At 44.0% G+C, this 12,370-nt stretch overlaps 1 protein-coding gene across 1 annotated transcript in view; it reads right to left on the reverse strand.

The window, feature by feature from the left end:
* UBXN11 (UBX domain protein 11) overlaps window positions 1-12,370 on the reverse strand; it is a 379,872-nt gene that overhangs the window by 307,044 nt on the left and 60,458 nt on the right. Inside the window, exon 5 of the mRNA XM_069224030.1 lies at window positions 6,560-6,617. Within this exon, the coding sequence (XP_069080131.1) occupies window positions 6,560-6,617 (58 nt within the window). The remainder of the gene's footprint in view (window positions 1-6,559; window positions 6,618-12,370) is intronic.

The raw sequence follows: 12,370 nt of genomic DNA on the forward strand, positions 1-12,370 counted from the left end.
TTGCTGGGTCCAGGGCAGACAAGACCTGAGTCAGTGTGAGCATCTTGAAATTATTTTTCTTCCATTAGAGCAGGTGGTGCCTAATCCTGCCGCCAATGGTAAAGTCATGCTGGATGGAGGGATTACTAAAGTGGCCTGGAGGCACCAGCTGCTTAAGGAGAGGAATCTGGGGTTAGAAGTCTCTCACAGAATATCCCTTATACACTGCTCTGCTTGCAGTTATCTTGCCCTTTGCATTTTGCCCCCGGTGAAGGGAGAAGATTCTAAAAGCTACCTGAATACATTTGACCATTCACGTTTTACAAAAAGACTAGGGGAACTTAAGAGGTTTCTTTAAGTGTGGAAGAGAATAGTAGAAGAATTGCCCCGGAATAGCAGTGCACTCCCAGGAGGGAAAATCCTAACATTTTCCTGCATGTTTCAAGCTCTACAGTACTGACATAAGCTCATATAGATTGGTAAAACTAAAATATCACATTACAAATGCATACCAGAAATCAACAATTCATAGCAATATTTGCAGTTGAAATACTATTTTCAAAGATGTGCTTGAGTGACGATACAATGGGTTAGTATTGTGAAGGAAGATATATAGAAAGGCAATTTCACCAGGAATTATGGCCCCTGGTAGTATGGGTTAATTAATTATGGTGACGGAGGAGTGTTAAGAGATCACTGAGGTATTAATTTAGGAGAAGAGATTGAAAACAGAGAATAGGAGAAAGGCACTGACATATTTGCATCAGGGGCTCCAGGCTTTTTCATTACAGGACAATCAACATGTTTAAGTACATCTCATGTTAGAGAACGTTAATACATTTAAAAGTGAAAAATATTGAAAAGAGTATTAAATGCAAATCATGTGGAGACTTTGAGGACACTGGTAGACGATTTTAAACTTCACAACTGCTGATCAAAAATAAACTTCATGATCCTTGGATTATTCTGTCCTTGCCAGATCCATATTACTGCAGTATTAATAAACACACACTCGATTATCCTGTTTGGAAGAACTACTGGGATGTTTGATCACAATCACATACCAAGTGATTATGAAGTGTTGTATCACTGGAGATCAGCCCACATCTGAATGGAAGAGAGATCAAGTTAAGCAGGCAACCTCTGAGTATAACTTACCTGTGATCTAAGCAGGGTATTTAGGCTAGTGAGTCCTACTTAATTTAAAAGAAACTAAACAAGATGATAATTTTAAAAGATCATCATCAAAAACATTATTACAATTAATAAATTATATTGGTATGCTATGGAAGATTTAGCAAGTGCACTGACACACTGGGGTCTCTAGGTGCTAATAAAAAGCTTTAGGAATAGAGAAAAGTTTGAGTTGAGGAATTTCTTAGAAAGCAGAGTTTGTAAATTTGGTCTAATAAAGAATATGTGATGTAGTGATATAGTGGTTCTGAGATATACAGAAAGAGTGTTTTGCAGCTTTGGAGCTAGAAATTAGAAAGATTGACTGCCTTCACAAGTTTTTCTCAATCTAAGGATGGCTACTAATGTTCAGGAAGATCTAAGGAAGAAGATCTAAGAGTTCTGGAAAGAATATTAGGTCTTAGGCACTGATGAATTCAATTTGGTAGAGTGCACTCATTAAAAATGCAAACCACCTAAATGGTGATCCCGGCATGGATATGAAGCCTAAGAAGAGATCTCAAAATAGGGGGGTTACATGGCAATGGTAAGGCACCAGGGAGACAAGGGCAGCCACTTGATTTTGAATTTATGCAGAAGAAAGGTTTTAAGTGCCCAGTCAATGATTCTTTCGAATAGGTGCGGAGTGCCAATGAGTATGGCCCTATAAACTGTATTGTGAGGACAACAGCATCCAAGTGGGGGAAAGAAAAAATCACTGGGGGGGAATATTTGATGAACAGTGAGTCCCATCACAGGCTTGATGAGTGACAACCTGATCGCAAAGTAGATCTGCTGAGACACAGAAAGCCAAAAGAACTGGCATAGAACTGAAAAAATGTGATCCTGGTGGTGACCCATCACTGAAGGCACACTCACATTCTGCAGGTGTTGAACAGGAAAGGCCGCCAGACACAAACACAGCACTGACAGTCTGTATGCAAGCCAGGTTTAGTTCTGTTCAACTCACAGAATATAACTCTTGATGTATGCATCTACGTCTCTGATTTTAAAAGAGAGCTTTGTATTTCTCTCCTTTATCTTTTGAATTTCAGGGCTTCTAATAATTTATTGACCTTTGGTGTTGACAATACTTGGATCGTGGATGAAAAGTGGAGACGCAGGGATCAGACGTTGTACTGTGGATAAGAGCAGAAGAGGATGGGGCAGAGGTGTGGAGCAGACAGACAACTATGTAACAGCCGGAGAACCTTATAGTATCAGTTATATTGTGAGCCAGCAGACAGACACTGTGACAGCGCAGGGGAAACTGGGACAGAGGAAGGGAACAAAGTAGATTACAGACTGTGTGCCAGGGAAAGAAACACTGAGACTAGAGGGACTGCTCCGGAAGAGGGGCCATCATGGTATTGGAGACTGTGGGCCAAAAGAAGGGACACTGGGAGCAGACATACTGGCCATATTTTGGAATAGATTGCAGGTCTGAGGAATGGACCCATGAAGAAAACAGACAACTGGGTGACAGAGCAGAAGACAGTGGGAGCAGACAGCAGAAAGTGGGCCAGAGGAGGAGACACTGAGAACCGAAAGACTGCAGACTAGTGGATGGGACACTAGGCACATACAGAAAAGAAGATTGTGGGTTAGAGGAAGGGACTCTGGAGCAGACTGTGGGCTGGAGGAGAATACACTGAGAGTTGAAAGACTGTGGTTCTGGGAGGGAGGACTGTGAGAGGAGACTGGTGGCCAAAGGAGCTGACACCTAGAGCAGACAGCAGACTGTGGCCCAGAGAAGGTAATACTTGGAGCAAACAGTCTCTGTGCCAGAGGAGAGAAAGCTGGGAGCAAAAACATTCGGGGCCAGATTGGAGAAAACTGAGAGCAGACATAAGACTATGGTCCAGGGGAGGAGACACCGAGAGTAGAGAGTGTGAGCCAGAGGAGAGGATCATGGCAGGAGACTGGGGACCAAAAGATGGGGCAGTGGAAGAAGACAGACTAGGTGAAAGAAGGGGATGTTTGGAACAAATCGTGGCCCAGAGCAGACTGTGGGCTGGAGGAGGGGGACACTAGGATCATACAAGAGTCTGTGGGTCACAGTATAGGATTGTCGGAGAGGACTGTAGGCCAAAGAAGGAGACTGTGTGAGGAAACCGGGGCCAGAGGTGGGGACCCTGGGAGCAGACAGAAGTCTGTGGGCTAGAGGAGGGGACAGTGACCTCACACAGCATACTATGCCATATAGGAGGAGACACTGGAAGCAGATAGCACATCAAGGGTCAAAGGAGGGAGCACTGAGTGCACACAGCATACTATGACCTACAGGACGAGATACTTGGAGCAGATAGCACATCAAGGGTCAGGGAAGGGAATACTGGGAGCAGACAACAGACTGCAGGCCAGTGGAAGGGACTGTGGGCACAGTTAGCCAATTACTGGCCAGTGTTGGAGGGGTCCTTGACACTGGTCAGACTGTGGGCCCAATTTTGGGACACAGAGCAGACAGCAGTCTGCGGGCCAGAGGAAGGGACTGTGGGAGCAGTTAGCAACTACTGGCCAGTGTTGGGGGCAGGAGGGTGGTCTCTGAAAACAGTCAGACTGTGGGCCCAGTTTCTGGACACAGGGAGCAGACAGTGGCCTGTGGGCGAGGTGGAGGAACACTGAGAGCACAGCATACTATAGGCTAGAAGAGAAAACACTGGGAGCAAAGCGCAGACTATGAGTCTGGGGAGGGGACACTTGGAGCAGGCAGCAGATTGTTGCCAAAAGGAGGGGAGATTGGGTTCAGAGAGCAGACTATGGGCCAGAGAGGCAGACACTAGAAGCAGACAGCAGATTCTGGTCTAGAGGAGGAGACTGTGAGAGCAGGTAGACAACTATTAGCCTGTTGAGGGTCCCTAAAGGGTCAGTCAGACCGTGGGCCACAAGTTGAAACATTGGGAACATATAGCTGACTAGATGGTACGCTGAGGGCTACATGTGGATATGCTGATTGCAGATCGTTGGCCTGAGCAGGGGACATTGGAGCTGGTTTACTGTAGGCCAAAGGAGGGAACCATGGAAGGAGATTGAGGCCAGATGGGAGGGTCCTGAGAGAAGAGAGCGTACTGTGGGCCAGAGGAAGAGTCAGGGGTAGCAGACAGTTTATTTTCTTTTAAACATTATTTTTATTTGTGTTTTCCAATATGAGAAAGAGATATAAGGGGGAACAACACAATATAACACGTTCATAGATAGCGATGATTAAAAACATCAAATACTTGAATTAGCAAGTGATACATGTAATACAAGTAGCATCTGAAGTCCCCCTGAAACAATAATCATAACTTAAAATACAATAACAAGAAACCAATAATTAAACAGGGGATGGAGATGGATCGAAAGCAACACAGTAAATGATGAAGACCATTGTAAGTGGCAGGGGCAAGGGAGGAGGTGCGACTAGTCTGTCTGAAAAGAAAATGCAATGACCGGTATCAAAGGCAGAATAGAGCAATGGGGCATTGCACAGAGTGGCAGGAAGATGGGGCGCCGCCCCGCGAAGGTCCAGCTGTTGTGTAAGGTTGGGGAGGGGAGTGTGTGCCCAATTAGGTTGCAGAGAAGGAGCTTGTGAGGAAGAGTCCGAAATTTGGTCGACTGGGGTAATGAGGTGTAGAAACTGAGAGAGCAGTGTATCCCATGCTGGAAATATGGGACGTCTGAAAATGCGTCGGAACGTCTGATAACGGAGTGCAGTACCCTCTGCAGCCCCCCATTTCCACATGCTCCATACCATGCCTCTATAGGCGGGGCAATGGGTACCTTCCAGTGCAAAGTAAGTGAGTGTTTAGCTAAGAGCAAGGCCAGGCTGGCAAAACGAGTACAAACAACATGATATTTCCTACACCTAAAAATGCCAAGGGCGCAGGCCTCCCAGGAGTGGAAATTAGTGAGTCCGTAAGATGGTGTGTATACCTTGTCAAAAGGTGTAAATAGCAAGGCAGGACCACAACATGTGCCAGAGGTCTGCCTCAACTGATCTACAGCGAGGGCAGGTCAGGTTCGCTGTGGGGAAGATTTTGTTAAGTAGCGTCATGGTTAAATAAGCATGATGTAAAATGTGAAATTGTATAGTTTTACATCTCGCATTTCTAGAGAAAGTGTGTGGGAATGCCAGTGCCCAAGCCCACTCCTTGTCATTGAATATCCTCCCCACCTCATCCTCTTATTTCGTGAGAAAGGGGCCCAATAAAAGGCCAGTGTGACGACAGAGAGCTTTATAAAGCCATGTGATCAAGGGACGACCATCACCCATGGTGAGTATGGTTTGTAACACAGCATGAGTGGGCAGTTCTTCATCTCTAGTTCTTCATAGCCTATAGCAAGTGTTGTGAAGTTGGCGACAAGTGAGGATTTGTCCAGTCAAAGTCTGCCTGAAGCTAGGGAAACGGAAGAAGGTGACCATCTGAAACAAATCACTAGCCATTTTGATCGAATAGTTCAGCCTAGCAGGTAATGCCTGGGCGATATAAAGACATGGATAGCATGGAAGTCCCACTGGGAATCCAGGAGCATGTTGCGTGAGGCACTAAGCCTACAAAGGCACTTATAGGCATTTTGTACCTGGAGTGACCTACATGGCCCTGGGAGGAGGAGGTGGCTCCTGATAACGGCGGGAGTGAGGGGTGGGATGATGACAGGTTTCACCAAGGTTTCGACCAGCTATCCACCTAACTATCTACTGTAGTTGAGCTGCCAGACAGTACAATTCAAAAGAGGAAGCACCTAACCCTGCCTCCTCAGGTGGTAACTGCAGCTTTCGTAGGGTAATCCTGCAGCATCCCCTCCTCCAAATTAATACACTGACTAAGGAATCAAGATCTCTAAAAAAAAATCCCAGGGAGGAATCACAGGGAGATTAGTAAATAAATACAGAAGGCAGGGCAGGATAACCATCTTCGATAATGCAATCCTTCCTGTGGTGGATAATGGCAAGTTTATCCAAAAGGATACTAGGGATTTGAGTGAGGTCAACTCCAGATGTAGAATGCCCTCTGAAAGATCTTCTGGACAGCAATACAAGGGTAGACCCAAATAATGTACTGCAGAGTCTCATCTGGAAAGAGGGGCACCATCTATGATGATTTCACGGTGGTGAGGGCATCATCTAATGGGTAAACGGAGGATTTGCTCTGGGCAGTTTATGGCCAACAGTAGAGGACTCCTGGAGTGTGAGTTAGGGATGGGGCCAGAGAAGGGGAAATTGGGAGCAGACACAATCTGGGTCAGAGGAGGGGAAACTGGCACCAGAGAAGGGGTGTACTCTTCTCACTCGCATCTACACACTGAACATTTAGTCAGAAACATGGTATCTGGCTCCTCAGAAGGGGCTTTGTGGAGCACCCTCTCTGGACACCCACATGGATGAGAAGCAGATCAGGGACACTCAGGAAATGTTGAAACTTACCTTTTGCCTGTTTCTTGAGGATTTTGATCTTCTCCTCTAGAGTTGCAATGGTCCGATCCTAAAATTAAAAAAAAAAAACAGACAAGCAAAGGGCCTGTGGATTAAAAAAATACACCCTATTTGCTCTAATAACCTTCCAAAGAAAGGGCCCAAATATTGTGTCAAGGGAATACAAAGACCAGGTAGTCAGGGATTACTGTGTGAGCTCTATAAGTATAAGAGCAGATCCTGGATATGTGGTATCAGCCAGATGGTGCATGTGAAAGGGGTGTTATGTCACATATTGTGGTGAGAAATATCAACCTCCAAAAATATTGCATGGGCAGTATCGACTATCTTTATACTGCTTAGGGAAGCATAGATTTACTGTTTTTTAATTGCTTTTTATTGAGGTGTTTTCCACACAATACATATTTTAAGAAACAACATATAAATGTACAATACACATGATCCGAGGAGAGGAGGAGTGAGTCAGCGAAAGCAAAATTATCTCATTGTATCAAGGAATGAACCAAAACTGCAGGCGAAGCAAAACAAGGGGGGTGGTTGTTCCTCCTTTCAGCAAAAGAAAATGAGCCAGTTTAGTGAGTGCCACTTAAGTCTGTTGTACCCACAATGGGGAAATGTGCAAGAGAATGACTGCGTATGCCTAAATTGTGTGAGTTGCATGGACAGCTAGCCCCAGTGAACTAGCAGGCGTGGTGGTTTGGAGTGGGAGTATCAGTGGCCTATGGCAGCTTTATGTCAGACCTAGGAGTTGAGCTAGCAGAATGTATCCTACCCTGTAATTGTTCTGGGTTTCCCCACCCTGCGCTTAAGGCATCTAACCACATCATCTTCTGCCTCAGGCCATTTCTTAAGTTATGACTACCAATTATTCATCAGTGGGGCGTACTGGACTTCCAATACAGCACAATTGCGCATTTTGCAAAAGCAAGTCTGATAAATTTACTATAAACGTTGTCCACCTTTGGACAAGGTATTACTCTTAGGAGGCATGATTTTGGTGTGAAAATGTGAGGCTTGCCCTACACCCGCATGACTAACTCAAACACACATTGCCAGGAAGCTTGGAATACACTTCACTACTGTAAGAAATGTATGGCCAGATGTATCAAAGTCTCATTTTGCAGTACCTAAATAGTGAATTTTAAGAAATCACTATTTAGTAAATGAAAAATGGTATGTAACAAAATAGGGAATCCTAATAGCTATTCCTACAGAATCGTAATTGCTATAAGGGAATTGCTATTTGGGATTGCGATCCCATTTGTTCCGATGGGCCTGGAGGCCCATAGGTGCGAATGGTTTTGCATAACTTAAATTGTGATTTACTCTCAGGAAATTGCAAAATTGGGAACTGCAAAGCCAAGTGTACCAAGTGCCTAAGGCCTCCTTTGATGCACCCCAAAAATAATGTGTGCACATGTAAAGCGCACACAAGCGCTAGGGGCATGTGTGCGCTCCATGGCACTTTAAAAAATGCATTTTTAATGGATTTTTTTTAAATTGCACATGGTTACTACCAACTTGGAGTTGGTGGTAATAGCATTTCCTAAATGCCCATTTTGCATTTAGGAAATGCCTGTTACATGTGCTCAGGGAATCACAAATAGGAAACCTCTATTTGAGATTTCCTATTAAGGGACTCGAAAATTGCAATTCCCTATTTGGAGTTTCAATTTTAGGAAATCACAAACAATTGTGATTCCCTAAAATTGCACTGCCTATGCCTTTCATGAATCTGAAAAGGCTATTTTGCATTCGCAACGATCAAATTTACCAATTTGCACCGTTTGCAAATGCAAAATCGGTCACATCTGGCCCTAGGTTATTAGCTGAGAGGGGTGAGAGCCCACTCAAGTAATAATCACAATCCTTGTCAGGGTGAACAACAAAAGTAATTAAATATTCCTGTGCTTAATCCTCTGGAAGGTTGGCACAAAAGCAGCCAGGTTTAACTTAGAAGCAAAATGTGAAGAATTTCGCCAGCACTCAAATAATAATACGTTGAAAACACACTCCAAGAGCAATCCCAAACAAATTGAGACAAATAGAGAATATTTTAATAAATAAAATGACATAAAATTAAAAAAATCCAATCATTAGAACCGGAGAAACTACAAAAGGAACGAAGGGCCAACTGTGGATATCTGGTCATGCTGGACTGGGACAAGGTCACAATTGTAGGCCAATTGCAATGGAGTGCCGGTCGGATGAGGACCAGACATGGCCTGCTGGGACTCATACCTTTTGTTCTTTGTGTGGAGCTGTGTTGTGCTATGATGCAAGACTCTGCGTCGCGATGTGTAAGGTCTGTCGGGCTGCTGATTAAGAGCTGGGCAGTGCTTCTATGCAAGGGTCTGCGCTGGATCTGGTGAAGCCACTGATTGGGATTTGAACAGGGCTGCTACGTGAGGCCCTGCGTTGCCTTGCCCGTTCAACCAGTGTAGTTGCTGATCAGGAGCTGAGAGGTGCTGCGATGTGAGGCCCTAAGTGGTTCTGCATCGGGTTCGGTAAAGCTACCTATCAGGAGCTGCAAGGTGCTGTACTCTTACTACAGCCAGGGGTCTAGGACCTTGAGAACAGCACTTCGATGGTTCAAGGCGCCTCCCACACAGGCCAGCAATGAGGACCAAGTCAGGCCCAATTTGATCTGGTCAACTGGAAAGCAGGAAAGACCTCTGAAAGCTTGTGTACCTATACATCCTGGGTTCAAGGCAAGTAGGTCCACTCTTTTTTCTGAGACAGCAGGACAGTCCTTTTTTTCTGAATCTTATCAGGTCCAGTAGTGTTGTAATGAGAGGTGCTGGGGTTGCCACTTTTATGCCCAGTGCCACCTATGTAACCCTATCTGGTTCTGGTCAGTTATTCCTATTTCCCTGGGTTAGGCTCCAGAGCCTGGCTAGTAAAACAAAGGACGGGCAAGCCCAGGTGTGAGCTGCATTTGCCAGTGACAGGGCAGACTTATTCTGCAGTCAGGAAGGGCTAGGTACAGCCACAGGCTAATCTTTAGGTGTAACTGGGGAAAGGGCTAGATCCTTCCCAGTCATCCAGTGGGAAGACCCTCATATCTCCACACCCAGGCCCGTTTGTCCACTGTATGGGGGAATATACAACACACCACAGAGGGCCATTAATAGCCAGGTAACATTAGCAGAAAGGTACATTTGGCTAAGGCAGGAAAACTGTAACTTTCTAAAAGTGACATTCCCCAAATCATAAATTAAAATCTAATGTTACAATTAAAGAGGATTTTAAATTATGGATTAAATAAATTGGAAGAAGTATCTCTCCAGCTGTTCCCAAAAGTAATGCAGCACTTGTTAAATGCAATAAGGTAAACCAGCATTAATCTATGGGAGAGCTAGCCTTGCTGCAATGAAAAAACGACGTTGTTTTTTTTTACTGCCAGTAAATGTAAAAAATGAAATATGCATGCCCTACCTTGTAAACACCATGCACCCTGCCCTATGAGCTACTGTGATATACAGTAGGAGTGACTTATAAGCATTAAAAAAGGTTGGCAAAAGGTTTATTTTGGCAGGTCGAAATGGCAGTTTCAAAACAGCACACAGAGGCTGCAGGGGCAGGCCTGCAGACAAGTTTATGATTAAGAGGCCACTTTAGTGGGAGGCAGAATGAGTACTGCAGCTCACTGGCAGCATTTAATTTACAGGCCCTGGGTACATGTAGTACCATGTACTAGGGACTTGTAGGTATATTAGATAAATAATCCAATTGGGGTATACCAGTTTTACCATGATTGGGAGGGAGAGCATAAGTACTTCATCACTAGCTCGCAGGAGTTAAGTGTGGAGAGTCCTAAAGCCAACAAAACAGGTTGAGCAAAACATGGGAGAAAAGCCAAAACTCAGGGGGAATACCATGCCAAAGATGGTCATTTCCAACAACTACCATGCCACGTGAAAGAAATCTGCCAGGTCATCATTGAATCTAGGGCATTGTGCGAGACAGTGGTGAAAAGCTGGTGCAGCCTGACTAGGGTGAGGTATGTACAGAGTTAAACTGTAATAGCTTAAGGTGCACATTTATTGAAACTTTAGGTATGAGGCAGAGGATTGAAGTCCATCCCTCTCTGTCAGTTTAATCGGGAGGTCTTGACTCCATTCAAATTTTAAAGGTGTCAGGGGCAATGCTTGACCATTCCTGAGTGCATGGTTTATATTCATAACTCTGTGGTGTTTAGATATCCAAGTCAGAAGTGTGCACAATATCGCGCCTATTGCTGATTCAACATTGGGGTTTCCTTGCTGTTGCTCCATGGACTGCCACATACGTAAGGAACTGCTGGGAGGTTGTAAGACTAACACAATTCTGTCAACAACAGGAGGAGTGCAGAGTCAAATAACATATATATACATGTATGTATGTATATATGTATATGTATATATATATATATATATATATATATATATATATATATATATATATATATATATATATATATATAAATAAAATTATATATGCAAAACAAAGTTGTCCTCCGGACAAAAGCACACTTTCACCAGGTTGCAGTTTATTTTGAAAAGCAGCAAAGCCAGTAACATTCAAAGAATTCTGTACACATTTTCCAGGCCTTACGCGTTACAGACATCTCGTCCTTGGTCACAGGCCAAATACTTGGGTTGAGCAAATGATTGCAGGCACCCGATTACTTGATTAAATGCTTCTGTGAGTTACACAATGCATCCTGGTAGTGGTAGTCCTGCACATTGATATTACATCTTTAGTAGACAATCATTTCTGCCCGAAGGACAACTTTGTTTTGCATATATGAATATGTGTGTGTATATATATATATATATATATATATATATATATATATATATATATATATATATAGCTATCTTTATTGATTTTAAACGCAGTCCAGTAGGAGCAATAGCATAATAGTCAGACATTAAAGCACATGAACACATTTTCGAGTCAGAATGAACATGCAAACCTGGAACACCTCATTCTCCTGCTAAACAGACTAGGATTAGCACACACCCATAAATATCTTTAACTAACCATTATAACACTATAACATTACCCAGTATCGTCAATATCTCCCATCAGCAATCTCCACTATGTCTGCAGCTCATAACTGGACCAACTCATATGATGGAAGATTTTGCCCAATGTGACTTGTCAGCTAACAAACCTAGCTTTGTGACGCCAGACAAACACTATAAAGGGAGATCCGGCGAATATGCGGTCTTGCAAGGTGATTTGTGAAGATTTCAAAGCCAAAAATGGTGAGTGACCTTGGGAAAAAAGGGGGCACATGTGTGGCTTGGAAGCTGTCACCTATAACGTATTTCAAGACACATTTCTGCTTGCATATTGCTTTAAGTATCCTAACTCAGGGGGTGCATTCAGAGTGATCCAAGACATAATCCACTAGCGCTGTACCACCAGATAGTATGACTCATAGTCCAGTGCACCCAGATGGTTGGCGTCTGGAAGAGCATGTCCACGGCCACCCAGTGTCTGCCCAGTCCCCACACTAGTTCAGTAAACCGGCACTTTGACTTTTGGAACAAGGACTGATTTAATATCAAGGGCAGATTTACAAATAGGTACAGGAGATGCTGTAAGGGCACCATTTTGGACAGCGCTCTTTGACCCAGCAGAGACAGTCAGAGCTTTCCCCAGAACATAAAGGAGGACGTAAGGGACACAATTGCTCAGTCCAGATTCCCCTCTCTGACATTGTTTAAGTGCCTGTATATATGCACACCAAGATATTTAAACATCTGCAATGCGATGAGTGCTGGGACGGAGCCCTCCTCCTCATTGTTG

The sequence above is a fragment of the Pleurodeles waltl genome, chromosome 3_1 (genome assembly GCF_031143425.1).
Source record: "Pleurodeles waltl isolate 20211129_DDA chromosome 3_1, aPleWal1.hap1.20221129, whole genome shotgun sequence".
In the NCBI taxonomy this organism is placed as follows: domain Eukaryota; kingdom Metazoa; phylum Chordata; class Amphibia; order Caudata; family Salamandridae; genus Pleurodeles; species Pleurodeles waltl.